The sequence below is a fragment of the Heliangelus exortis genome, chromosome 22, assembly GCF_036169615.1.
Source record: "Heliangelus exortis chromosome 22, bHelExo1.hap1, whole genome shotgun sequence".
NCBI classification, from domain to species: Eukaryota; Metazoa; Chordata; class Aves; order Apodiformes; family Trochilidae; genus Heliangelus; species Heliangelus exortis.
In genome coordinates this window covers 3905971-3933155 of record NC_092443.1, presented here as the reverse complement: position 1 = coordinate 3933155, position 27185 = coordinate 3905971, and the positions used below count along the sequence as shown (strand labels likewise).

The 27185-nt window shown below is 47.1% G+C and overlaps 1 protein-coding gene across 2 annotated transcripts in view; it reads left to right on the top strand.

The window, feature by feature from the left end:
- Positions 1 to 27185, top strand: part of COL27A1 (collagen type XXVII alpha 1 chain) — a 143700-nt gene that overhangs the window by 110304 nt on the left and 6211 nt on the right. For both annotated transcript variants that reach the window (XM_071766088.1, XM_071766087.1), the window contains 17 exons: positions 107 to 160; positions 1619 to 1726; positions 12843 to 12896; positions 13005 to 13112; positions 14542 to 14595; positions 14903 to 14956; positions 18029 to 18085; positions 18244 to 18297; positions 18952 to 19005; positions 19894 to 19947; positions 21410 to 21463; positions 21539 to 21646; positions 22033 to 22140; positions 23496 to 23603; positions 25850 to 25903; positions 26467 to 26529; positions 26973 to 27026. In XM_071766088.1, coding sequence (XP_071622189.1) covers positions 107 to 160; positions 1619 to 1726; positions 12843 to 12896; positions 13005 to 13112; positions 14542 to 14595; positions 14903 to 14956; positions 18029 to 18085; positions 18244 to 18297; positions 18952 to 19005; positions 19894 to 19947; positions 21410 to 21463; positions 21539 to 21646; positions 22033 to 22140; positions 23496 to 23603; positions 25850 to 25903; positions 26467 to 26529; positions 26973 to 27026 — 1200 coding nt within the window. The remainder of the gene's footprint in view (positions 1 to 106; positions 161 to 1618; positions 1727 to 12842; positions 12897 to 13004; positions 13113 to 14541; positions 14596 to 14902; positions 14957 to 18028; positions 18086 to 18243; positions 18298 to 18951; positions 19006 to 19893; positions 19948 to 21409; positions 21464 to 21538; positions 21647 to 22032; positions 22141 to 23495; positions 23604 to 25849; positions 25904 to 26466; positions 26530 to 26972; positions 27027 to 27185) is intronic.

Genomic DNA, 27185 nt, shown 5'->3' with positions numbered 1-27185 from the left:
AAAGAGCAAGGCTGGGCTCCTCTTGCTGCAGCTCAACTCAGTGCCAAAAGCAGGGGGGAGAAGTGTGTTTGGGCACAGGCTCATGCTGCTGGCTTTTGTCTTGCAGGGAGAAGCAGGGCTGGAAGGGGACAGTGGGGCACCCGGGCCAGATGGTGTCAAGGTAAAGCTCACTCTCAGGACATGTTTCAGCTCTCACACATCTTCAGGCACTCAGGCCCCTGTGGTTCCTGGGGTCAGGTTGAAACCAAAGGGGTATTGGGTTGTCTGGTCAATAAGCTTCTGTCCTGCTCCCCCCAAGGGTTTGGTTTTGGGTTTTTTTTCTGTAAGCATGCATAATAAACTCCTCCTGCTTCACTCCTCTACCCACTTTTATGGCATCTGATCAGATCTCCAAAAAGGTCAACTTCTTCAAAATCTGATTTCCAACAGCTTGTCTCATTATTTGAGTCTTTACAGATTGATTTTCCAACTAATCAGGAATTCCTGGGTCTGGCAGAGGAAATCAAGAGTTGTCCATCACTATCCTCTGCACCAGTGACCAGAACATTGTTAGCAAGTAAAGAAACCAGATCCCCTCCCTCTTGGCAAAGCCCCAGGTGCTCACTCAGGTCTTGCACTGCACTCCTTATCTAGCTGCTTGAGTTTGCTACCTTGCCTTTGGAACAGGGCTCTGATTTCTGTCCCTGCACTGCCAGCCTTCCAAACAGGCCAGCACTTTTGTTCCATGGAAAGAAACAGCAGCCAGTCCCACAACAATGCAGTTTATTGCTTCATTCTAGTTAAGCTATTTGCCATGTGTCTCTGCTTCTGCTTATCTCTGAATGTTGGACCAGAAGTATCTTCCTTAAAGACAGTCAAGACTTCTGGATTCTCTTGCCACTGCTAACTGTGAGCCCTTAAACCAAACCACATCTTTTCAATCTGAAAATGTCTCTGGACAGTAGAAGAGCCCCATCTGTTAAACCAGAATAGATGTGGCTGTGCTCTCACCAATGCAGCTGCAACTGAAGAGCAACTCTGCCAAGGTGCAGGTGCTGCTGTCAGTACAGAGTGAGCCTTTTTCATTACCTCCATAAAATTTTGTGCCATCATCTCATTTGAGATGATACCTACTGCTTCAACCACAAATCCTTCACAGGGGCAAGATGACACTGTCCTGAAGAGTGTTTATTCAAGCTCTTGGCTGATTCCTGCTTAGCAGCAGATGCCAAGCAGCCACTCCTGATAAGCCTGTCCTATTAAAAATCTTTCAATACCCCGAGCTCAGTGCTTCTGGGTGAGGCAAGGAAGACTTCCAGATCTTGTCCATTTGTCTCATTCATGTGGGAGGCTCAGGCCTTATTGCAGAAGAAGCAAAGGGGTTCAGATTACTCTGTGTAATGGGACAGTTCCTTCTCCACCAGCCAAGAGATTAAAAAAAAGAAACTTGGTTTTGCTCAGTTTTTAAATGTCAAGTGTATTATGACTCATCCTCATTCATCCTTTTGCTTGCAGGCTCTCTTCCTCTCAGGCTCCTGAAATATTAATTATGTGGTGGGTTTCTTCCTTGCAAGAGCCACATACAGTGACCCATGTGTGGTGTGGGTATGAAAAGCTCCCACCCTCCTCTCTTCCACAGGGAGATAAAGGAGAACAAGGCCTGGAAGGGGAAAAAGGAGAAAAAGGCAATGAAGGACTGAAGGGAAAAGAAGGACCTCCTGGATATCCCGGCATCACAGGTGTCAGAGTGAGTCTGCAAAACCTGTCCCCTTGTCCCTGCCTTGTCCATGGGTTTCCTGTAAGAACTGGAGCTCTCCTGCACAGGCAGTTCTGGGGGTGTGCCTTGGACCACCAGGGTATGACCCCAGCACCACTCCTGTGCTCTCCAAAGGGCACTGCACTCTGGTTTCTAAAGTAGCCCCAAAAGGTCCAGTGAAGTGCTGTGTGCTCTTGTCTAAATCCATGTGTGCAAGATGAGTGTCACCTTCCTGCTGGCTGCAGCATGGGCCCAGGGGTGCCATGTGTGCTCTGGTGTCCCTGCTGCACATGCCAAGCTCTGGGCTGCACGAGGCTCATCTGCAGGAACCAGATTTACTGCAACAAGAGGACAAAATGCAGTTTGCAGTCTCATGTCTGGGAGACTGGATTTCATTTAAACTCTGGTGGCACTGGGTGGATGCTCATGTTGAAGCACATTGTTGTTCCTTTTGGTGACATTGTGGCTGGCTGAAAGGAGGGCAGGGAGAAGGGTGTGAGGGGATGGAAGCAGCAGAGGGGCTGGATTTGTGTTATTTTTGGGCTGAGGTTAGGGTATGAGCACTGACTTGACTAGAAAGTGGAAATGTTGGCTTAATCCTGCAGTGCAGCACCATAAATGTGCAGAATAATGTAGTCCTGCCCTAAATAAGGCCATGACCCCTGTACCCACTGGGAGCTCTTTGCAGGACTGGGACCATACCCTGGGGCAAGGGGTGATCCCAGTATCCCAGCTCCCTCCCAGCTGCAGGCTGGCATGGTGAGACATCTGTGTCCTCAGCACCCAGCCCTCCATGTGCTGTACTTCTGGCAGGTTCACGTGTTTATATTGCACGTTTTCAGGACCAATAAAAATACTAAAATCATGCAAATGCCATATTAAGTTATAAAGTATAAAGTATAGATTCCCTCAGACTCTGTCCCTGCTGTTTGCCAGCATGTCCCTGGGAACATGATGCTGTTTTCTGTTTTATTAAAAAAAAAAAAATAGGAGTCAATAGAGCCAAGATTCCTGCTCATAATCACTCCCTTTTGGTTTTTTTTTTTTTCACTGCAGAGTGCTAAATTTCCATCTACTATTTTAATATGCTTCTTTGTATATCCTTATGTCTAAACTTGAGCAGACTTTCAGAGACCACATAGGCTCCAGATAGTGCTGCCTCCCCTGCCAAGAGCCTGGCCATTACCTAATATATAGGCTGGAGTTCTTGTACTCACTGAGGTAATCTAAAGATGGAAGCTTTCTGACAGAAGTACAAATAATCTTTCTCATTTTTTCTTTGAGAATTTTGTCCTGTCTCCTCGTGGAGAAAACGTACAAGTATTAGTGGGATCTTCTTTAGATTTCTGCCAAGATAAAGTTTACAGCTCAGAGATGCAAACCACCAGAGATAAGGACAACCTTTTCCTTTTCAAGAGAGGATTGGAAGCTTCAATAGCTTCCAACCCATCCTCTGCAAGACGTGCCACAGAACCCACCACAGGCACAGCACACCACAAACATACACAGTGAACAGAGGTTATTTAAGGCTGCTGGACAAAGGTAAAAGAAATCTTGTCAGGGGAAAAATCCTGAAGGTTATTCAGCTGAGGGCAAATGCCAGGGTTGTGTGGTGGCAAACTCCTGTCCAGGTTTTATAGGGTGGCGTGGAAACTGCCTGGGGAAGGTGTGGAGGCACTTGGATTGTGGGGAGGAGGCATGTTGGGTTTGGGTGTGCTGCAGACATTACTTAGCTGCCATGACTCCCAAGAATCAGCTCTGCTCCATGGCATTTCTACCTGGATCCACTGCCATTTTCCTGGGCTGGAGATATTTATTTCTGCTCTGTTACTCTTGAGGTATCCTGATTATCTTAAAGGGGACAGGGGAGAAGTTAATTCTTCTCTTCCCTTAGTGGGAGAGACACAAGGATCTATCTCGTTACCTGTGCCAACAAACTGACCTTCATCTGGGAGTGTGTAGCTCAACTTCTGCTCTGGAAAGGATTCATATGTTTAAGGAAGCTGCTGTCCATCTGCCCTGCCTCTCCAGAGCTTTGACTTGACCCTGTGTTGTCCTCTTCTCCCTTGGCACTAGAGGTGGCACACAGGGACACGCCCTCCACAAACAGTGACAATCTCTGGAAGAACCCTTCTCATCACAAGTGCCTGCTGCAGTACCACTTCTTGAAGCCTTTTCCTTAACACTGAGGACAAGTTTAGTCTTAATCTTTATTTTGCCTGTCTCTAAAGGAATGTGACACTTCAGTATCAAGTGTCCTCATGACAGATTTAGAAAATGAGGTGCCTGATTGCTTTGAAATGATCTGGATTTATTGCTGGTACAGTTTCAGCCCATTTTGCACCTCCTGGCCTGGTGCTGGCAGCACTTTGTGTAGCAGCAGAGCAGGTAGAAGCTGGGGAGCTCAGGACAAGCTTGCAGACCATGTAGCAGTGGGTCAGCACAAGGGATGGAAAGAGGTGAGCAGTTCTTTGGTTTTGATAGTCCTAGAGCACCCTGAGAGGTGGCAGAGAGGTGCTGGAGCACCTTTACAGGTGCTAAAGCTGGAGGAAGCATAAAGGGTCTGGGCTGCCCTCCTGGGTCATGCACAAGAGAGATTTCACCTGGTGATTGATCCCTGCAGCAGGAACAAACCTGGCTTTACTGAGCAAGATTTTTTCCTTAAGTCATCCCACTGCTGCAATGTTGCCAACTGAGCACAACCAACCTTCCCTCCACTCTCAAGAAACATTTTTCAATGATTGTTACTTTAACTTGGCTCAGCCTTTTCCAGTATTAACATATCTGAACACTGGTTTCCACTGTGGTTTTAAACCTCAAACAAAAGCAGCAGGGAGGCCCCAGCCGAGTCTCCAGGGGTGGTTTGTACATGTTACAAAGCCAGGGGATTTTTAGCAAACAAACCTGGCAACTGAGATGGTCTGTGAGTCTCACAGCTGTGGCTGGCAGGCTCGAGGCAGCTGGAGCTGAGATCCATGAGTATCCTCTGTCTTTTGGTCACTTTGTCCAAGTTCACAGTGCTCCCTACAATTCCAGTTCCTGCTCATCAGAGGGATGGGCCAGTTTTCCCCCTGGTCATCACAGAGAAATCAGAGCACCTGGATCACTGACATGCAGCTGAGCACAGGATCTGCTTGAGATTTCAAAACTCACATCAGAGATGTGCACCTTTCCTAAGCTGCTGTCTCATGTGTTATCTCCTCCCAGCTGTTCCCATCTTCTTCTGAACAAAGTTACTGACTTTGACTTGATCTTGACTCTCTTTTGGACCTGGCCAGTTACCTCTGGTTGCCTTGTTTGAGCTGTCTTGCCCAGCAGAGCAGCAGGGCCTGTTTAGGCAACTCCATTCAGAGAGGCTGGAGGTACAGACCCTGGACTCAACAGTTCCAAGAGTTGGAATTGTCTGCTGGAGATGGAGCAAGGCAGGACAAGGACACAGCTTCACAGTCCATGGAGAAACAAGACAGAACAACCCATCAAAACCTGGCACAGCATCCATCAGCAATGCAAGTGTCAAGGTGTAGTCTGCCAAAATAAAAAGACAGTTTATCTGCCAACCTGTAATTGTTTGAGGAGATAGAGCCACAGAACCTGAAATTCCCAAATAATATTGTTGGAGAGCAAATCTGTTTTTATAAAGGACCTGGCTGCCAGCTGATCCTGCTCTTTGCAACAGAGGATGGCAAGAGTCAAAGGTTGCAGTCACTGGTATGGAACCATCAACCAGGACACAGGTAACTGGTCCCTGAGTGTAAAACCTCCACAAGGGGGGAAGATCCAGAATTTCAGCCCTTTCAGCCTAGGACAACTGCCCCACTGGTGCTGTGCAAAAGGCCCACGCCAGTTGGCAGAGGGAGGTGGGGAGTTTCCAGCTGCACTCTGGAGCTGTGTGCTGTGGTTTTCGTAATGTGCTGCTTGTCCTACGAGGCAGACATCTGATAGCAAGATTTTTACAGTTCCAGGAAAGCAATTGGAGAGCCCATAGGTAATGAAACACATCATGCTCCAAAACAAGAAAATCCCTTGTTGTTCAGCAAAACTGGGAGCCGACTTCTTTTCTTTCTCCACTTCCTTTTTAACCTGAAATCCTATCTGCAGTGTCATTCAAGCCACGTCAGGAAAGCTTTGAGCCAGACCCTCCAATGGTGTAAATGGCCATAAACAATTACATCAGAGAAGATCTGATGTGCTGGCCCTGCTGCGAGGGGCAGATGTGCACCAGCAGACCAAAAGAGGTCTGAGGGCTGGTAAATCCTTTTTTTCTGGTGTAGCAAGGTCCGAAGTCCTTTCGTTTACTCTCCGGGAGGGTAGAGCGACAGAGCTGGGCTGGGGTGGAGATCTGAGGAGATTTTTTGAGAGAACTCACTGTGCTTTGACAAGGATAAAGCCACTGTCCAGCTCAGTACAGAGTGCTGGGTGAACTCGTGGCTTTTGGCTCCAGCCCTGTGATCTTGGCCACGTTGTTCCCCAGAGCAGCAGCAACTTCACACAGAGCATTTGAGGCTGTCCTGAAGACAACTTCCTTCCCATCATGTTCTTGTTTCTCCATCCTCTACAGGCTACAGTCCTAAAGTGGAAGGAGGGCTCACTGGCCCGGATGGACCTTCTGCTCTGAGCTACCAGAGTTGCTGCAGCCATGGCACACTGTGGTCCTGAGCTCTGTAGTGCCAGGGCAGAGCAGGAGCTCCTCCTCATCCACCACACTGCTCTGGTACAAAGTTCTGCAAACATCACTTCCAGCAGAATTTGTCCCAGAGTGGTTTTTTTGCTCTTTTTTGTTCTTTTTCTGTTTCCTGCCACTGTAAACATGATTCAAAGATTTTCTGCAACAAAGCTCCTTGCTCTACTGACTCCAGCCATTCACTCCAAACCCATGAGCTCAGTGGCAGCTGGCAATGCCACATCACTTACATGGCATCCAGCTGTCTGACAACACTGACAGACACTGTAAGTGTCTGACAACACTGAGGGTGCCGAAGGACAATCCTGGAGTCACTTCTGGTTTTAATCTCTGCTGTCCATGCAAGAATCTCTGAGTTTTTTTGGTAATTTGCTGAGCTGTTGTTTCCTGGAAAAGCTGCTTTTCTTGTCCTGGTCTACAGCTGTCTGTGGAGCTTTTACTTGAAAGAAGTTTCTTAAAATCCCTCAACTGGAGGGTGTGGGGTTGCCCTCTGACAGAGCAATGGAAGGTTTGGAGGATACTGGGGAGGGACCACCCCTGCAGCAGGAGGAGGGGACCCAGCAGGACATACTCTTCATGCCCTAAAATCCTTTCCAGTAGCTGCATCAGCAGGGCCTGTTCTATACTGGAGTCCATCTTCTATAACTGGAGGTCCCTCTGCTTGGCCATGATGTCTCTCAGCCTTGCAGTGTCATCACTGGAAGGACCAATATCCAGCAAAGCCTCAAGCAGGTTATTTGCCTTGCATCAAAAATCAAAGGGGAATAGAGTTGTTCAGGAATGTTGTCAAACAGGCTTAAGCTCTTTTCTTTGAGCAGAGACAGAGCAAGGGTCAGGGCAGTGCAGGCCCTGCAGCCCACGGGGCTCTCTCCTTCCCCTTCTAGCAGCAATTTTGCAACCCCTGGGCAGCTCTGCCCTCAGCTGCTGTCAGCTTCTCCTTTTGCTTTAATAATCTGTTCATTGCTCATGAAGCCTCTTCTGTTGAAGTCTAAACATCCCATTTTATGGAGAGGTACATGCAAGTTTTCATTGGATATTTTATTGTGGGTTGGTTTTTTCCCCTTTGTCAGCTCTTCTGGTGCCTTGTGGCTAATCCAAGCAAAAACATGGAAACCACTGGACGAGACCAGGGTTGCCTGTGATCCCAGGGAATCCTGCAGGGAATCCCAGAGCTCTCCTGGTCCCAAGGGAATGAAGTTGCTCTCCTGCAGCCCAGGGTCTGCTCAGCCCTGTAAGGAGTCAGACAGCTCTGCCTGGTCCCTGCTGCTGGGGCAGGCTGGCCCATCCCAGCTGCTCCTCATTTGCAGTTAATAGCAGCCAAAAGGAGCCAGAATTTGAAATAAATCCCATTGACTTGGCACAGTTTCTTTCCTGACTCAGACGAAGGAGACATGGGGTTTGTGCAGTTACTCCAAGATTCCCCTCCTTATTTCAAGGGAGGATTTGATTCTCTTCCTCTTCCACAACCCCAAGGCATGTGTCCTTCAAAAGGAAGGGATTAATCCTTAGGGTCTGGGGGAGGCAAAAGGGACACAAGTAGTGCTCATTAGTGTAAATTGGAATTAGACAGCCCGAGTGCTCTGTTCCTTTCTTCCCAGTTGTCAGCTTCCAACACTGGCTCTTTGGAACACTTTGGTGGCATTATGTTTAAAAGGTTCCCAGTTCAGAAGGAATAACATTTTTCCTGCACTTCCCACCCACCCATCAAGCTTTTTGGTGGCACTTTTGTCTCCTGAGCTTCCTTAGAGTTGTGGAAATAGAGGCAAAGAGAGGGAGGAAAAAAGGGATCTTCCCCAAAACAACAAATGAGTGGCAGTTCAGAGCTATCAGACTGAACCAGACCAGCTCAGAGCACAGAGCTTCTCTTTGCTGCCTTACACTATGAGTGCTTAAAAAAACCAAGTTAAATAGACCTCCTCATCCACAAAACCAAAAGTGGTGTATTTCAGAGCAACATCTGCATGCAGATAAAAACTTGCCTAAAGCAGAGTTTGAGATACAATTTTTTGGGTTGGATTCCACATTTTCAGCAGAAAGTCATAGTGATGCTGGCTTGTAGTCTTTCCATCTGACATCTTTTCACAGGATTTTCCCATCTCATTTTTTCTTTGAATTCAGCCAGCCAGCTCTACCTGCACCCACCCCTCAGGTTTCCACAAGCACTGGTCCCAGTGAAGCCCTCTGAACCTCTCAGTACAATTGGGTCTTTCTTCTCAAGAACAGTTGAGTCTTTCTTCTTTCCCCATGCCCCTTCAGGAGCTGCTGCCCTGTCTCCTCCCCTTCCAAACTACTGCTCCACAGAGTGATTATGAAATGTGTTTCTTATAAACTGAAACATTTATGTCTTCAAATGCCCGGCCCAAATAATCCCACTAATTTCCTGAGTGTTTGTGAACTGTCCTCCACTGGGGGAGGCTTCTCCTGATCAAAGGTTATTAAGTAGAGCTTCTCATATGGAGACATTGCTGAGCAGTAGGAAATTATATGGGGCTTTTTCATTTCCCTTTAAATGAACTTGCTGGCTGGGCCTGGGACAATGTGGACACTGTCATCCTATGTTTCATGCTTTCTACCTTTATCTCTGCTTTAAATTTTTCTGCCTTTCTACATCTACTACTTCAAACCATCACCATTTTTTCCCCATCACCACTGGCACTTTCTTTTATTTACTCAGTAGCTGCATCCTGGTTCTTCTCTTTCTTCCTGCCTCACCTTTGGTAGGGAGGAGAGACCTCAGACCTTCCCTGAGTGCCACTAAAAAAGAAAATAATTAAAATATGCTCCTGCTCCACCAGAATCCTGAGTAATCCTGAACCTGCCTGGGATAGGCTTTGGGAGCTCTCTTCTCAGTACCGTGCCCTCGTAGAGCTTCCTTCTTGTGCTGTGTTTGGAGCCTGCAAGGAAAGCAGAAACCTGTCCTGAAGTGCCAGGAGCCCCTTGGGTCACACCAGGGAGTCACAACTCTGTGACCACTTCTCCAGATCCAGGACATGTGGGAGAGCATCACTGAACGTGGGGGCAATTTGGGTCTGGATTTTAACTCCGTTGTTTGGCTCCATTTGAGTTGTATCTCTCTGCAGTTCATTCAACTTCCTTATTTTGTTTTTCTGGATGTTTTTATTGTAACATAGATTTCAACTGTTGGTGTCTTGAGAATTGAAAGCCAGGCTGCAGGGCTGTTTGCTCCCAGTAACATTACTGCTGGGCTGTGCAGGAGACCTGACCCTGCTGCCAAGGCCAGCAGCAACCAAAAGCCTCTTTTTTGTCCTTACAAACTTATCAATTTGCATTGGAAAATAAACAACTCAGCTTTTCCCTTAGGGGAATATATACGGCCATACTAAAAAACTTATAAAATTGGGTCCATACTGAAGCTGGCAATGAAATTTTAAACATTCTAGACCTATTTTTTTTTTTTTTCTTTTCTTGGATATTTTGGCATACCTGAAGGCATGTGACTTGGTAAAACTGCTTTTTTCACTGTCCTGGTCAGAAATACTGTCAGCTTGTCTATGAAGAGAGCTTTATATAAAGAGAAATCACCATTTAAAAATAGTCCTGGTAACAGAAGAAGCTTGGAAAGAAAATTTGTTTTTTCAGCAAGCCAGTAACCCAAAGCATACAACAAAATGTGTACAAACCCCGAGAATAAAAGCATCAAGTGTTTAGTGCCTTGGCACACTCACCAAACTGATCTGAATCCAGAAAAAAGAATTTGGAATTAATTATTCTTATGTATGGGCTTTTGTACATTTTCTGCCCCTCTCAACTAAAGAGAGTAGAAACCCAAGGAACTTCACACTGCAATGCAAGAGGCACCATAAGATGCTGGATTCCTGAGGTCCTTTGGAGACCTTGCACGAAGTTACAATCTCAGCAAATTTTATTTTTGTCTTTTTTTTTTTTTTTTTTTTTTTTTTTCTCCCCCTGGTTCTGATTTTTCCACTCCTGGACAGATGAGTCAGAAGAATGGAGAGAAAAATGACCTGACCTTTTTTTTTTGAAGGCTACCAAAGCTCTTGCTGGGCTTGTTCCTGCCTGTGTAACACGTGGCACGTGACAGTGTGGTGATTTCTGGGAACTCTGCAATCTGCTGCGTACGTGCCCGCTCAACATCTGGGACTGCAAAAAAGAGCAACCACATCTGGAACATCACAAGTAGAGATACCACGGATCTGGGAACCCCAGACAAGTGTTGAACTGCCTCTCAATTCAGCCAGGCAAAATTCCTGCACAGTTGGAGAAAGCACATCCAGGAAAATGAGACGTGTGGTAGGGTTCCTGCTCACCAGCAGAGCTCTGCTGGCCAAAGCCCCGTGCTGGTGGGGCACAGAAATATCCTTTGCTGATAGAGTGCTCCAGGTGAGGAGGTCTCTCTTCCATCCACTGGTATCTGCATTTTTTTCCAGACAGTGCAACATGGAACAGCAACATGGAAGTATTTGTTTTGAGAGCTTTTAGAGCACAACAGTTCAGGATCACATCTGAGCAGGCACAGTGGCTCTGCTGGTGAAGATCAGGAGTTTGGCCATCCCCAGGGCCAGGAGCAGATTTAGCTTAAAGCAGCCTTTATTCTCTTTGCAAAAAATACCTATTGCCTGTACTTCTAAAAGTTCTTAGTGTACTGTCCAGCGAGACTGATGGAAAAGCACTTTGCAGCTAATTAGAAATCCCAATTGTGTCTTTATTCATTCTCATATTGTTTCTGTGAGTGATTCCACCATTCACTCTAAATTTCCAAGCCACCCAGTATCACAGGAGTGCTGCAGAACAGGGTCTGGCAGTATCATTGCTTCTTCACACCATGGCCCATACAAGGGGAAGCTGGGAGACCTGGTACCAGTTCCAGGGGTGAGGGTGCTGCAGAGCTGGATGGGGATGGCCATTCCCCAGGCTGATAATCCCACTGGTCAGGGTTCCTCTGTACCCCTCTCAGAAGTGTAAATCACTGTGGGTGATGCTGAGGCTTGGCACCCACAATGCATCACACCTGCTCAGCATCCGTGGGAAAATAATTCCAAAAGTGAACTCCTGGAAAGTGGCAGCAAAACAGTAGCAAACAAAAAACCCCGAGCAGTATGGAAGAGATAAAAGAACAGGACTCCTCAGCAGGGCCCTGTCCTTTGTGAAGGTCTGACTGTGTTGGCAAGGTGGGCTCTTGACATGTTTAACTCAGGTAAAATGGAAGTGAAGAACTGGCACGATTCTTTAGGGCTGAATTGCTCCTTTGTGTTAAGAGCAGGCACCTCAGAGGCCCGTGTTTCACGTGAGAGTGAAACCCCTGTGATATGGTTGGCTGTGTAAGGTGCTTTTGTTCAGCTGAGACTCTGCCACCAACAGCAGTGAAAATGATACCTGGTCGCCTGGGAGGCAGGAGAGCAGAGGGACAGATGCTGCCCTGGTGTGTGGATGCTGTTGAAAAGTTTGTTACAACTGCCAAAAAAGATGAGTTATTGCTTGCAGTGGTGCTTCTGCTTCTTTCTGTCAGATCCAAAATATGTTGTCTGCCTTGCAGCCAGCGGAGTCAAACACAAAACACTGAACTCCTGGGGCTCCCCAGGGAGAGGGGCTGGACTTGATTGCTCCTTGCAGCTGGTTTCTGCTGGGTGGGTGCAAGAAGGAGCAGCTGTGGCTCCCACCTGAAGTTTTGCAGCCCACTCATTGCCTGATCTGTATATTGTGATTTCTGTGTGGATTTTGCAGTGATAACAATATAAACAGAGGGAAGGTGTCTGTGCTGTGAGCTGCAAGCTGGGCATGGTGGGTGGACAGAAAATGAAACCACTGCCTGTTTTTCACAAGGTGAAAATAAGGAGAATTGCTGCTGAGTCAATGGTTCCACTGCCAGTATCCTAAAACCACAGAAAAAGTGCTGATATCCTATGAAGTGCTGGAGCTGATGGTGAAAGATGCAGTTTGGTTTGCAAAGCAGCAGTGCACAGTGGGAAGCTCTGTCTGCAGACCAGAGGAAGCATTTTGTGTAAATGTGGGTAAATGTGTTTTGCTCCTTTCAGCCCTTTCTGTGGCAGGGCCTGGATAGGCACCATTTTTGCAGTTCAGTGGGAGCAGCTGAGACCTGTTTCACATCCTTGAGGACAGACATCAGATGGCAGTTTTCCACCTGTCTTTGGCATGATCTGGAGATGAAACCATCACCTTTCTGTCATGTTGCCCTTTATATATGGCCCTTTAAGCCATGAGGTTTTCCTTTCCTCCGTGTGTTGGAGGATACTTCAGGTGTGGCACCTGTGAGCTGTGGGCTCACCTGCATCACTTCCTGGCATCCTTGTTAGCTCATGGAGGAGCAATACAGGATGGGTGAGAATGCTGTCAGGGTTGTGTGTACCATGGAAGTGGCCTGGGGGTGGTTGGTTGGGATGGGACTTCTTTGCTTTCCCATTCCAACAGCCTTTTTTTCTCTCCTAGGGTCCAGAAGGGAAACCAGGAAAACAGGGAGAAAAGGGCAAACCTGGTCAGAAGGTAGGAACACCTCTCATTGATAACATCTCCTCCTCTGGATCTCATCTTTGATATTTATCTGTAGAAGCAGTTTTATTCTGTATTAATGTCAGTGCTCTTGTTCTGCAGGGCAGCAAGGGCTACCAGGGGCAACTCGGTGAGACAGGAGCTGCAGGGAAGGAGGGGCCAAAGGGGAACCAAGGCCCTAAAGGATCCCGAGGTACCCTGGGACCTATGGTGAGAAGAGCTCTGCAAAAGGTTGAACACAACGTGCAGGAACACAACCAGCAGTGGTGGGCATGGGCCTGAACGAAGCAGAGGCTTCAGAGCACAGACTGAAGTGATCTTTGATGAATTTAACTGACCAAAAGAGTTTAAACTGTGCTCTGGGTAGTACAAGAGAGACTCCATAATGATAGTTCAGTTGGTGCCCTGTGAAGCCAGCTCATGTTGCATCATGGCAGTCCTTCACAACCCCCAGATGGGCTGAAATATTGGGGATTTTTCTTGAGAACAGAGCTGATAAGCTATTTTTTGCTAAGATCTTTCCCTTTGAGACTGCAGAGTCATGGCAAGAGCTGCTTCCAAGTTAAACTGTGTTGTTATAAGGAACTCTGCCTTGGACTTCTGCCCTGTTCCTACACCCACTCTTGATCTACTTATCTGAAACACTTGCAGTAAGAAGAAATACAGCCTGGGAAAGGGTTTGAGTTGGGCACTGGAGGTGAGGCTTTCAGCAAGAACAGCACTAGGATGGCAGAGAGGGAAGAAGTTAATTTGCTTTAGGAACTTGAGACGAATGCCTTGGGACAGCAGTGGTAATTCTAAGTACCTCCTCATGCATTGCAGGCTGGTAAGGAAACTTCTTGCACCATATTTGGTAGAACTTTATGAAAAAGCAAAAGTTATTTATGAACTGGGGTTGCAGCAGTGTTTCAGAACAGTAGCGAGTGAGTGATGGAGTAATGGTTCTGCTGATAGTGTCCTCCTGCACAAAAAATTATGGCCTCCCCATATATCCTCCCTTCATATCCTTTAGCAAAGCCTCCATGGATTATTTCACAAGGAGACAAAGCAGTAGCTGAGCAGCAGTTGATTGGGCTGAACACATCTCTGCCGTGTGGAAAGGGCTTTCTTCCACGCTAGATGGGATTATATGGAAAGTTTGCAATTCATTTTAATCTGATTTAAGCCCTTTTGTTCAGCCTGCTGAAGATGCAATAAACAGCTCCTGCAGTGCCCTCATCACAACCCAGAAAACTCCTTTCTTGGCCTCAGAACCCACGCCAAAAGGTTTCCTCCCTACAGTTTAGGATTAGATCATGCATAAGAATGGGCTCACTGGTGGACTTCTTAGCACAAAACTAATTGGGATGTAAAGACATCCAGAAGGATATGAAGAGCACATACTATGTATTTCTGGTAGCAAAGCTGAATGAGGTGGGGGATCCTATATGCAGGTAAGAGGTGTCTCCATGTGTAAGAAGTTAAAGCCAAGCACAATTATTGCAGAGGGCTGCAGCAGAGCTCAGAGGTGGCCAGCAGAATGGGTGCCCACGCTCCCATCTGGGGCTGAGCTTTACTTTGTGTAGCCCAGGGCATCCTCTCCTTGTGGGATAATACTCACGGGCTATTCTTATGGTGCTTTTTGTGCTTGCCTCTCCAGGGTGCCCCAGGAAGGATGGGTGCTCAAGGGGAACCTGGCTTAAAGGGTTACCAGGTAAGGATTTTCATCCTCCAGTTTCAGTCTGTTCTCAAATGCAACAAAACTGCTACTCCTGGATGCAAAATCATTCTTAAACTCTGATTAATTTCTGATCTTGAGTTCCATTTAGTTCTTCTTTTAGTCTCTATTTGCACCATCACTACTTCTCTGGATGCATTTGGTTCATCTCTGCCAGGACCCACGTGTCCCTCTGAAGCTGGGATGCAGGACACAGGGCTCGTGAGACCCGGCAGGAAACCAGGCAGGACCATCAGTCAAACAACTCTTCTGTGTCTCCTCACATGCTGTCTGCTCTCCACAGGGACATGCAGGACCACCAGGGCCAATTGGACCACCAGGGCCAAAGGGGGAAAAGGTAAGTTTAGCCATCTCCTCTTCCATCGGTGTGGGAGCCCTTGTGCTGGTGGCTGAGCGGGCCGGGACGCGTTCTGGGGACACATTTTTCCTGCATCCACAGAAATTCTGCTCAATCCCCGAGCCAAAAGAAATCAGACCAGTAGCTTTCTGTGATCGAGTCAGGATAACCCCCTGCACAAACCAGCTGATCTTCAGCAAGCTGCTCCAGATGTGCTTAATTCAGCCAGCGGTGAGCGAGGCAGCGCCGGTCTCCTCTCCACCGCCCTCGCTCCATTTTTGCTCAGCTCCTGCCACCCCCTTGCCTCCCTTGTCCCCCACCCCTTCATGAGCCCTTTGCCAAACTGACCGGGCTTTCCCCTGGCGTTTTTCCCCTTCTGCTGAGTCAGCAGGGCCGTAACCAGTCCCAGCTGGGGCAGTGACTCACACTGGAATGGGTTTCTGCTTGCACTCCAGAGCTGCCGCCTCCCCTTACGTGCCTGCAGCAGCCACGCTCCCTGCTCTGGAGAGGGAAGGGAAGGGATGGGACTGGGACCTGTTAGGCATGAGGTACCCATCAAGAAGAGAAAAGCTCATTTTCTGCTCCCTGTCACCAGGAGAGCTTTCAGCTTCTCCTCTTCACAGAGGGGGTTGCAGGCTCATTGTGTATGAAAGGTGTTTGTGGGACAGAGATCCCAAGGGCTTGTCTTTGGTGGGGCTTTGAATGTGTTCTTTCAGCACATGATGGGTGTCAGGACATCCTGTTCACTCTGTTCTCTGCCTGGAGACTCCTTCTCCAGCAGGGAACCTTTGCTGGTGGGTGGCAGTCTGTGCAGGGCGAGCTGTTGTGTTCTGCTAAGGTATTCACATGCCTCAGAAATTTTTGCTTAGGGGATGAACAATGCTCATGCTGCTTGTTCTCTCATCTCCTGCTGCTGAAACACATGGCTAGAGGAACAGCTGGTGATGTTCCTGCTGCTCCACATCTCCATCCTTGCTGAATCTCCTCTCCACCCCCAGTCTTTCTAACACTGCCCAAGCTGCACCTCTTGCTCTTCCAGACTTCAGCAACGTTTCTTAGGTGTGTTCTGCCCAAGTGGCCATGTGCCAAGCAGCAAGTGATAACCAAACACAACGAGCCCAGGACACTAATGTGAGAGCTCATGACTGAGCATGTTGTCAGCTGAGAGACTGAGCAGATGTTCCACTATTGAAACTTGAGCATCCTGGTAAAAAGTTCTTAAATCGTGGCTCCCAAAAGCAAGATCAGCCATTGGCCTTACAGCAGATGGAGGAAGAGACATGCAGATATCTATCTCAGTTGCTTGAATTGCAGCTGCTGTTTTATTTTAAAACACTGAAAGTTGCCATCTTCTTGAAAGCTCCCATTGTTTCAGTACTAAATGGTCCCCATTATTAATCTGAAGAGCTCAGTGAAGCACTGTCCCCTTCACCAACAAAATACTCTGCAAATGGACACTAGAAGAGAACTTCCTCATAAAACAGGGATCTTGTGTCACCAGATCACAGCAAAGCTAAAATGAATTCTACAGGCAAGTATGCAAGCTGGAACCTGAAGAAGACACCAAAGCACCTAATGCATCCTGCCAGGTCTGTTAATGACCATGAGCAGCTGGATCTCACTTGTGTCTCCCTTGGAAGGTCAGCACATGAGTGTGAAAATGGAAGCCTGAATCAGAGAAATTAAAAGGAAACAAAAACGGGACTGTGAATGACCTGTGAGCTTTACACAACGTGGTGAACTTAGCTGTGCTGGAGTAGGAGGATATATAATGGTGATATAAATGGTCTTCCCTTTTCCAGAGAAGAAAGCAGCTTGGTGAGAGGCATTTTTGTGGAATCCAGCTCCCTTGTGCCATACTAGCCAGCTACTCCACCACATTTAATACATTTAGAGCTCCTCAAAGAGGCCTTGCTCAGAGCAGACGCCTGCATTTGGCAGCTGCTTAAAGCAGTCCAGATGGGATCCTTTTAAAAATTACAAACTGGTGTATCTCACTTTGGGACAGGAGCCAACAACAACAAGCCTTCCCTTCTTCTCCATGCATTTTCCATTTGTATCCCAACATGTTTACTTTGCTGCCCTTTACTCTAACTTTTTTTCACTGCAACTTTCCAAAGAATGAGCGTAGACCTTTCATCCCCCTCTTGAGCAGCTGAGGCATCAGGAAGTCCTGGAGGAGCTCAGTCTTACAGTCCTAGAGCTGACCAGGCTGCAGCATTTTCTCTGTTAGAAGACAAAGGCCAAGGTAAAAATTTGACTTCAGGGGACACAAAGTCACAGCTCAGCTCTGGGGAGAAAATCTGTGAGTCTTGATGCTCTACAAGGGTCTCCAGAATTAGGAGCTGTCTTTGAGTTCATTGTGCTCGCCTCAGCTTCCAGATGGCAAGGTGTTCACATCCTTTTTGGGAAGAAACAAGCAGTGCCAAGACTTCTGCATAGTAACACGTACACTGATTTTTTATTTTTTTTTCTGAGACTTGAGAAATGGTGGCTTTGTTTCCCTTCTAGCCTACATTCCTTTGATAGTGGCTAGAAAGCAATCCAGTTGCCAGGTATTCTGCTGCTGACTTCAAGCAGCAAGTTCAGTAGCTCTGGAAAATGTTGGCAGAGCCTGTTTACATTACTTTCCTTCCTCTCTGCTCTGCCACCTGAATTTCTCCATCACATTGCTCAGTACCATACATTCTCAAGCCAGCCTGGCACAGTTTCTCCCTGTGTATTTCTTCTACCATGATACCTCCTGGAAACCCCACTCTGGAGTTCCCCACCCAGCACATGGTCTCTTAAGGACAGTATAACCATAAAGTTGGGTACATAGGAATCCTGGCAGCCTTCATCCATCACATCACATCACATCACATCACATCACATCACATCACATCACATCACATCACATCACATCACAGCAGCGAATGAAAATGCTGCTTTCATCAAGCTTAAAAGTTTAAAAATTCAAGAAAGGCTTTGATGTAGTAACCCATGATATGGAAGGACTGTATCAGGCCCATACAGAAGCATCTGACATATAATCTGCTGTCTATATTAATACCAGCATTTTGTTATTCACAGGGAGAACAAGGTGATGATGGGAAGGTGGAAGGCCCACAGGGACCACCTGGAGACAGAGTAAGTTGTTAAATCCCTTCTCTAATCAATCCTGGCCTGATTTTTGCTGGTGGATTAGTTGAGTTATGACCTTACTTGTAGAACAGGCACAAGCCATTGAGAAATTTGAGATTACAGATTGTTTACCTCCACTTTAAGCCTTTGTTGTGTTGTTGTAGGGCCCTGTTGGTGACAGAGGTGATCGAGGGGAGTCTGGAGACCCTGGGTATCCTGTGAGTCTTATTCCAAATACGTGATTCAGAAATGTTTGTCTTTGGGAAGTGTGCATCAGCCCACAGAAGGTCTGCCCTTTGTCCTGTAGTCATGATTCATAGCCCTGAGTTGTCCCTTGTCAGCTGCTGCACATAGCCATGTTTTAAAGAAGGAGTAGTTCAGATATATTCACTTAAAGTGGTAGAAATTGTGCTGAAGGCAAATGTAGATGAGCATCTCACAGTGCTGTGCACACACCTGAGCACACCTGACTGAAAGAAGGAGCAGGGCCATCTCCTCAGAGGTGTTTGTGATTATCAAGGAAATACCAGGGGTAGGCATTATTCCTCTGTGCTCCTGGTGCTCTCTTTGTAGGTGAACTCTAGTTGATTGGTGCTGATCTGCAAAGGCTCTGGGGACTAAGTCTTACCCCCATCCAAAAGCTTGTGGTCAGAGCAATCCACAGAGTTTAAATTCACCAGGGTAGCAGTGCTGCTGCCTCATTTTATAGGACAGCAGCCTCCAGCTGTCCACTTACATCAGTGCTGTGTGTATGGAGGCATGGATTAGAACACCTTCCTTCTGCTTAGAAGGTGATTAGCAGCTCCTCTTGGCTCTTTCCAAAGCCTATCCATGGGAACAAACACATCTTCCCTTTCTTTTTTTTATTTAAGGGTCAACAAGGGCTTGATGGAGAAAGAGGAAAACCTGGACAACAAGGCTTACCTGTAAGAGATGCTGCTTTATTGTAAGCTACCCACTGTCACATGCATGTGACAAATACCTGCAGAAAGGAGGGGAGGGAGGGCTGCAGTGAGGAGTTGGGGTGAGCTGTGAAATGCAACCTGTGCATTTCCATAACCCAAGCCTGTGGAATGGGCACTTTGAGTCACAGGTTGAGACTCATCAATAGGTGATGGAGCAGGAGGCACTCCCTGAAGCCTTTCTCCCAAATTCTTCTGAACAGTCCAATAAGGACTTAGAAATCTCAGGAGGTGGGCAGTGGGAGATGACAGTGGAGGGATCTGCTTGGAAATAACACATCTGGCATGTTGCTGGTGAGAGCTGGTCCAGTGTGACACAGACACTCACCCATGGAGATATATGTGGTGTGGAAGACACCAGAAAGAGAGTAGTAAATATCCTCTGAGCTTTGCTACTCCAGAGAGCTCTCTTAATACCTGGCATCCAGGTGAGACCAAGCAGAGGGCTGCAGGATGCAGAAGGGAGGTGGTACCAACACTAAAGATGTAGTCACTGTATAAATTACTTTTTCTGCCTGCATCTTTATCATAAAAGGCTCCATCCTGCCCACTTCCCAGCAGTGTTTTCCAGTTGCCACCTGGAATTTAGTGAATGATTTCCACAAATACAAACAGCACCCAAGTGAGGGAGTAGCATAGCTTCTTCTCCAATTGACACCCTGTTAAATGCTCTCTGGAGACTGTTCCTTGCTCCTTTTTCCCCAGGGGGCCTGTCTGAGAACAGGCTGTTCCCCTGAATTGTTTCCATACGGTCAGTGTTGTTAGGGCACAAAAAATGCTGTTCTTTGTACTTCATGCAAGATCCTGCCAGAAGGGAATTTCAGGCAGACTTTTCGTGCTTATGTTTTGTAGGGGGATCCTGGACCACCAGGCCAGCCAGGAGCAAAGGGATCCAAAGGTGATGTGGTAGGTTTCAGCAGGGTGTATTTCTAGTGTCCCAAGTTTAAAGAAAATGTTTAATTAAGCAGAGTCTCATGCTTTTCCCCAGCATGTGTCATTTGGCCTGTGGTCTGTGCCTTGAAAGACTGTGGAGAACCTAGTGGGAGGGCTGTAAACATATAAACATACAGCCAATAGTTTGCTGGCTTTGTGGAGCTGGAGGAGATCAAGACAATTTCTGCTCCAGCATGATGGGTGAATCTTGGGCAGGTCTCTAGTCCTTGCCATGGGTTGTGTCTCTTTCCCATACCCCTGTTTGTGGTGCCTCCAGCCACAGCTGGCTCGTCTGTCCCTTGTGAGTTCTGAGCCAGGCAAATGTCTCTCTTTCACTTGAACTGTAAACTTTTCAGGCTTGAAACCTTCCAAATCTGAAGTCCATTTATCCATGCAGTTCTCATGTTTCTTGGAAGAGTCCCTCTAAGTTCTTATTGAGCAAGAAAGCACAGCACACGTGGGTCCTTCAAGGTTCACTGGAGTACCTCATGCCTACTCCTACCTCCACATCTGGCTGGAGTGATAGCTTGCTAATTATTCTCACAGATCAGGGACTTTATTTGCTAAAATATAACTATGTGACCTCAGTACTCAGCAAATTCCTGCTCTCTTTTGGCAGTTGTCAGGATTTTTAGTCTGACCCTGCTGGGGTAATGCCAGAAGATAGTTTAACCTACAGTAGGTGTTCTTGGCAAAAAAGCATACCAGGCAACAAGATAAATAAACTCTGCCCATCAATGGATGATCTGGAACTGCCTCTAGGTCTGATGGCTAGCAGGAAAAGCAGCCCCAGAAGTATTTTTTTCATGTAGCTTGCCTGGTCCTCTGCAGATGGAGAAACAATGCACAGAAAATGCAGTGCTTCAATTTAAAAACACTGTAGCACATGACCTCACTATGAGAGCCCTGGTGAAGGTGATGAGGTTGAGTTTTCCATTATTCCTGCAGAAATTTATCCTTTTTACAGCTAATAAACCTGAGGAGCATTTCCTTACATCTTGATTCACAAAGCAGCATTGCAAATTTTAGACACAGAGAAGAAAAGACTTGCTGGGTCCTCTGCACTGTGCTGTCAGAGAACTGACAGAGGATGCAGGTTTTAAGCATCTTGTTCTAATGTTTGCCTGAGCACTGAGTCCTCCCTCGAGTTCATCCTGCTTTATTTGTCCTCATCTGCTCTGTATTAGGAAAAATGTAGGTCCTTGCCTTCTAGCTATTCATTCCTGCCCTGGGACTCTTCAAGACATAGGAAGAATCAGTGGTAATGAAATGAAAGAGCAGTTCATTCGCCAGTGTCAGAGCAACTTCAGAAATCTCCTTTCTATAAAACTCTCTTCCAACCATGATCCAAAAGCACACTCTGAAGTCAGGCTCCCAAGTGAAGTTGAGCTAGAACTGCTGCAATTTTAGATGTTTGTCTGTTTTTTCCTTGCAGGGTCAAAAAGGAAAGCAAGGAGCACGGGGCAATGCAGGGGGCAGAGGCTCACCGGTAGGTAAAAATTCAATATTTTGCTACAACAAATACTGTCCAGGAGCTCCATCACTAACACCTTTGTGATTTTAGGGTATCCTTGGACTACCAGGTCCTCGAGGAGTTGTAGGAAGGCAGGGTCAAGAGGGTGCCCCTGGAGTGGATGGAGTGCCTGGGAAGGATGGTGTGCCTGGGACCATGGTGAGTTTGCAGCCGTAACCTTGTGGCATCAACAGCAAAGGCAGCTTAGGAGCTGAAGAACCAAAAGGTGGCACAAGAGAAATGGATGTAGTCCAGTTATGTCCAGTAGAGAGGTACCCAGAGTGGATCATCTGCTCCTCTTCATATCTCACATGCTCATAGAGGGAGCAACTGCTTCTGCATGGCTGACTCTGTAAATAAATGTGTTTCTAGCCTGGCAGATAGTTACATGCCTGGATTTTACACATATCCCTGCAAATCTACCTGTGCCCAAATGCATGGTGCTTGCTGAGGGCAGAATTGCACCACTCCCTTGTCCCCTCAGAAGCTGTGCAGAGGTGCAAAGAGAATCTTGTTTTTTAACTTCTTTTGGATTTCTTTTCTAGGGAGAGCAGGGTGATGATGGAGAAGAAGGTGTGACAGGGATGTCAGGCAAAAGGGGGAACCCTGGCATACCAGGACTCCCTGGGGCACAGGGACCACCAGGAATCAAGGTGAGTTTCTGATACTCAAAGGTCCAATAAAGTTCCAGCTCCTGCTACCATCTTTCACTTAGCTAGAGGCTCAGTAGCTCTTTCTCCTCATCTATCTGTCCATCCATCCCTACATTTGATGTTCACAGCAGCTGAATGTCCCAGAGACCTCTCCTCCTTTGTCAAAGTCCACTGAGCTCAGGAGCCTACAGATACACATCCCCACACTATGAACATTTCAGCCTTCTTCCAGTAGAAACCTGGCTAAATTTTAGATTTTAGACATGGCCTCTAAGAGGTTGAAAAGGAACTGCTACAGCCTGCCTGTAGGATGTCCAGGATGGACAACTCCATGGGAAATGTGGGTGTCCTTTAGGTGCTGCCCTGTGAGGCCTGAGCTGGTGAAAGGAAATTTGTGCCTCTTGATTTTTAGCATATATTAACTGCATAGGAATGACTGGAACCAGGATGGGCTGGGACGTTGCTCTGGGTGGAAGCTGGGACAAGGTGCTTTAGTGACCTTGGAGCTTCTTGTTCCTTGCCCTGGTCCACAGGATCTGAACTGGACCAGCAGCAATTCAACCATCTGTAGAAAGACTGTAAATAGGAAGATTCCAGCTGGGTTTGCAGAGTCTATCAGATCTGATTTAAATTATGCCTCCCATAACACAGCCCTCTTAAACTGTCACTTGCTGCCCTCCAGCTGCCTTGGGCAGAATAACAAGCTGTTCCCAGAGGTGACTGAAGACCCTTGTGTCCTCATGCCAGACTCATACCCGGGCTCCAGGGAAATTTGCTCCTTTTCCAGCTGCTCAACCATCCCAGGCTCTTGCTGCCTTTGCTTCTCTCTCCCAGACTGCCCCAGACTGAGGAGCTGGGGCTTGTCCTGCTCCTGGCTCTTGTCAAGGAGAAGAGGTGAGGAGCACAGGGTGGTGCTGGGGCTCAGAAGTCCCTCTCTGGTCGTCAAGCTGCAGGGTTTGAAGTCCTCCATCAGAAATCTTGGCATGTCTTCAACATTTTACATGGATTAATCATCAGCTGGTGCCTGCTGGGGGGAAGAGATTGTGAGAAACTGCAGGCAACATGCAAAGTGCACACAGAATTCTGACTGTCCTTAGCCCCAGTGCAGGCAGCACAGCTCTTCTGAAGTTTCTGCTCTGCCTGAAGCCCAGGAGGGGACCTGGCCATGCCCATGGTCTCACACTGTGCATCCTGCAGCAATTGGCCTTAGTAGACCTGAGGCATCTCCTGATGAAACCACATTCCTTATCCCAATGAGCCACTCTTCTTTAGCTTTCCATCTAAGGCTATTTCAGCTGGGTGTTGTTATATTTAGCTCCTGTCCTTTGGAATTACTTGAATTCTGTTATTTTTAGGGTGAAAGAGGATTGCCTGGACAGACTGGCCAACCAGGGAAGCGAGGATCATCAGGAGGCACGGGCATGCCAGGGACCCCAGGCGACCCAGGACCCAAAGGACAGCTGGTCAGTGAGGAACAGAGCTCCTCAGATCTGATCCAAAGCCCTCCTGCAGGATACACCAACTGGGAGGGTGAACCCTGGGAGGGTCTTTTAGAGAAGAACCCATAACCAGCTCGTGCCTGAGGGCAGGAGCATCAGCTCAGCTTTCCAGGGTGCTCATTTCCCTGCTCTTCACTTGTGCAGAGAGATGTCTGATCCATGCCTGCTTTTCCCAGGACAGCATGACTGTTCACATCATCCTCATGCCTGTGGTTACAGGGCCATGGTGTGTGCTGGCAGCCAGAACCACCTCACCCAGCCCTCAGCAGTGTCTTCAATGAGAGCTGTTGCGGAGCCTGGGGGAGGTGTGGGGTGTAGGAAGGCAGCTGTGTTCTCCAAGCCATCCAAAAGGTGTAAAGGAGGGTCTGAAGCTCTGCTGCAACACACAGGAGGAGCAGGAGCAGGTGTCACTGGTGCAGTTTTGAGGGTGGTGGAGCTGCGAGCTCAGAGCACACAGTGGGATAAACTCTGAGAGCTCTTGGTGAAAGCAGAAGTTCCATTTCCCCACCCATTCCCAAGGCAAGCTCCTCATCCTCACTGCTTTGAGTTGCCATGCTGGTGGGGTTGCCCCCTTGAGCACTGATGTTCTACCAGCTTGAGACTATCTTGAGAATACTTCAGCTATTTGGACTGACACCACCATCAGAGGGTCCAGTTAGGCCACAGATACAAAAATAACATGAGGAATGAGAGACTAGCACTAATAACAAAGAGAGGACAAGATGAACCCCAACTACTTCAATTAAAACATATTTGTTTATATATTTTATACAAAGCCCCTGTGATGGCAGTATTCAAACTGGAGGATTGTAGCCACCAACATAGTAACAGTGTCATTTTACCTCCTGTGTCCACCAGTGCCAGGTTCATTTACCCAGTAAGGCCATTGCCTACCTGCTGCATCATTAGTGATCAGGTTCCCTGAGCTGAGGTGACCCCATGGCATTTAAACCCTTTGACTTCACATTTACTTTTTTCCAAAATTCCTCTAGAAAGAGGCCTTGGTTGGTTTTCGTAGTGCAGGAAAGACCTTAGTCCTCTGTTAGTAGCAGTTTTCCTTTCCAGGATTCATAAATGGGCAGTTAAATCAATTTGCATCCTTGGAAAGTTTCTTACACTCCACCGAGTCCAACCAAGCTCTTTCTTGCCAAGCAGTTTCTCACTGTCGTGGCAGGAAAAATTTCCTAACAGTGAGGTCTCTGGACTGACTCTGGAATAGCCTTGTAAGAGCAGTGTTGGAAACCCCATCGCTTGAGTCATTTACAACTGGGCTGATCGAGACATTGTAAAACATCCCATTAAGTACAATTCAGCATGGGTCACCTAGTCCTGCTGAGAGTCCAGAAAAGCCTTTTCCATCTCTGATGTTCCTAAGGCTGTTGATGAATCATCTGGTGTGTGTTTCTGACCCTTTTTTTCTAACGTTGAATCATTTTGCATTTTGACATCTGCGAAGCCCAGAAATATCAAAGGACATAGATCTTAAATGTGATGAAATGAGGGTGTTTGTGCAAGGCCATGATACCCAGCGTGGTTTTTTTTATTCTCAGAGTGCATGCTGTGTGCTAATCCAAGCTTGATGACTTTCCAAATATTTTAATTTTTTTTTCTTAAAAAATTGAGGAAAAATCCCTGCAGGGTTGAGTAGGGAAAGGATTACGGGATATGCATGCTTTTCCTGGGTTTGAGTGGGAGGTTATGTTGTAGGAACATGCACTTTTTTGACAGCTTGAATATAGTTTGAAATTATCCTTCAGTATGTCAGTTTGGTTGGTATTAGAAAGAAAAGAAAAATTTGTTTTAAAGGGCTTCGAGGGTGTTGTTTGGCAGCATGGACTTTCAAGATGAGTCTCAGAGTAGATTCTTTCCATCCTGCTTCTGCTGACTGTGGTCCAAGCTAGATAAGTATCTGCTAGATAAAATAGTGCAGGTTTAGTCTCCCACTTGGGGGCAGAAAGTGGATGAGATCTAAGTATTCTGTGAGTCCACAAGAACTTCTGGAATTGCTTCTTCCCTGATGTTTGTGTAATTCCTCCTTTGGATTTCTTTCATAGTTCTTCCTTACCAGTCCCACTTAGACTGAGGAATACTAATGGATTTCTCTTTTTCTGAAGCTGCTGAACTCCTGGCACACCTTTGGGTGACCGGCTGCTCACCGAGCACTTCCTGTTCCTCTCTGTTGATGTGTTTGTCTTGGCTGCTCTTTGCAGGGAGACTTCGGCGAGGCGGGATTCCCGGGGGTCGCGGGCCTCTTTGGGCCAAAGGTGAGAGGCTGAAATGGGACCAGTTGGCTTTCTGGGCCCTTGTTACTGGGGACAGGCAGTGCAGTGCTTGTTGCAAAGACTTCAGTAGCAGAAGTCACTGAAGTTGAATCATGGTTCCATCTTTCTTTAGTTTATGCATCTATGTTTGTTAAAGGGGTGTGTGTTTGCACACCCATTGTTGGGTGTTTGTTCCCTGACAGTAGAGGGGAAAGGGCTGTTCCGTAGACCCAGAGATGTTTTCCCAAACTGAACATCTTTGATGCTTCTATTTCCAGCATCAGTCTGTACCTGAGGCACTGACATGCATTCCTAATGTTGGGAGTCTTGGCTTGAAATTTAGTCTCATTTTATCAGCCTTATAATTTTCCTGATGAAGGGGGGACCAGTTTTATTTCTGCAGAGCTTAGAAAACAGGGTTGAGGATTTAATTTTTTTTTAAATTGAACCTTCTCATTCCCATAAGGCAGAGACAGCACCTCTGTCCTTGCAGCAGAGCTGTAAGCAAAGGCATAGGAATGGAGAAGGTTTATTAGGGGAACCTGGCATCTCATTTTTGCTTGCAGGGCCCCCCAGGAGACCTTGGTTTCAAAGGCATTCAGGGACCACGTGGGCCACCTGGCCTCATGGTAAGTGGTTTTCCAGTTTGTTTGGTTTTGGAGCATTTTCTTCCTTCCTTCCTCCATCCTCTTTTCTGTGAGGCTACAAGGGTGCTATAAGGACCCAGCTGTGGCTCTGAGGCACCCAAACATCTGTAGGTGACCAACCACGTGTGTATGAGGCTCTTCTGCCTCTGAGACAGTCATGCTGCTGTGACCACTGCACAGACCACTCCAGCTACATTGAAATCTTCCTGTTTCTGGGAATTCTGAGGTTTTACATAGGTCATGTTGTCAGGGCTTGTGTCTTTTAACCTATGTTGTGAAACAGCTGTTTTTATTTCAGCTACAGCAAATAACTATGATCATGTTGCTGAAAAGAGGCCAAGAGAGTCAGTGTCTACTGAGTCTGCTGTGGTAAAAGTGACTATCAGTTCCCACATGATGCTTCATGCAGCTCTTGTCTTTTCTAGGGAAAAGAAGGAATTATTGGCCCACTTGGCATTCAGGGTCCCACGGGAAGCCCAGTAAGTATCTGCTTTTTTCTGCCTGGATGTTTTGGAGGAGCAAAGTGTTTGAGATTTCAAGTCCTGCTGTAGTGAGGGAAACAAGAAGGAGTTTAAGATGAGCAGCTTGACAGAAGTGCAGGTTTAGTCTCTGACTGCATATACAGTTGCAGGGGGACT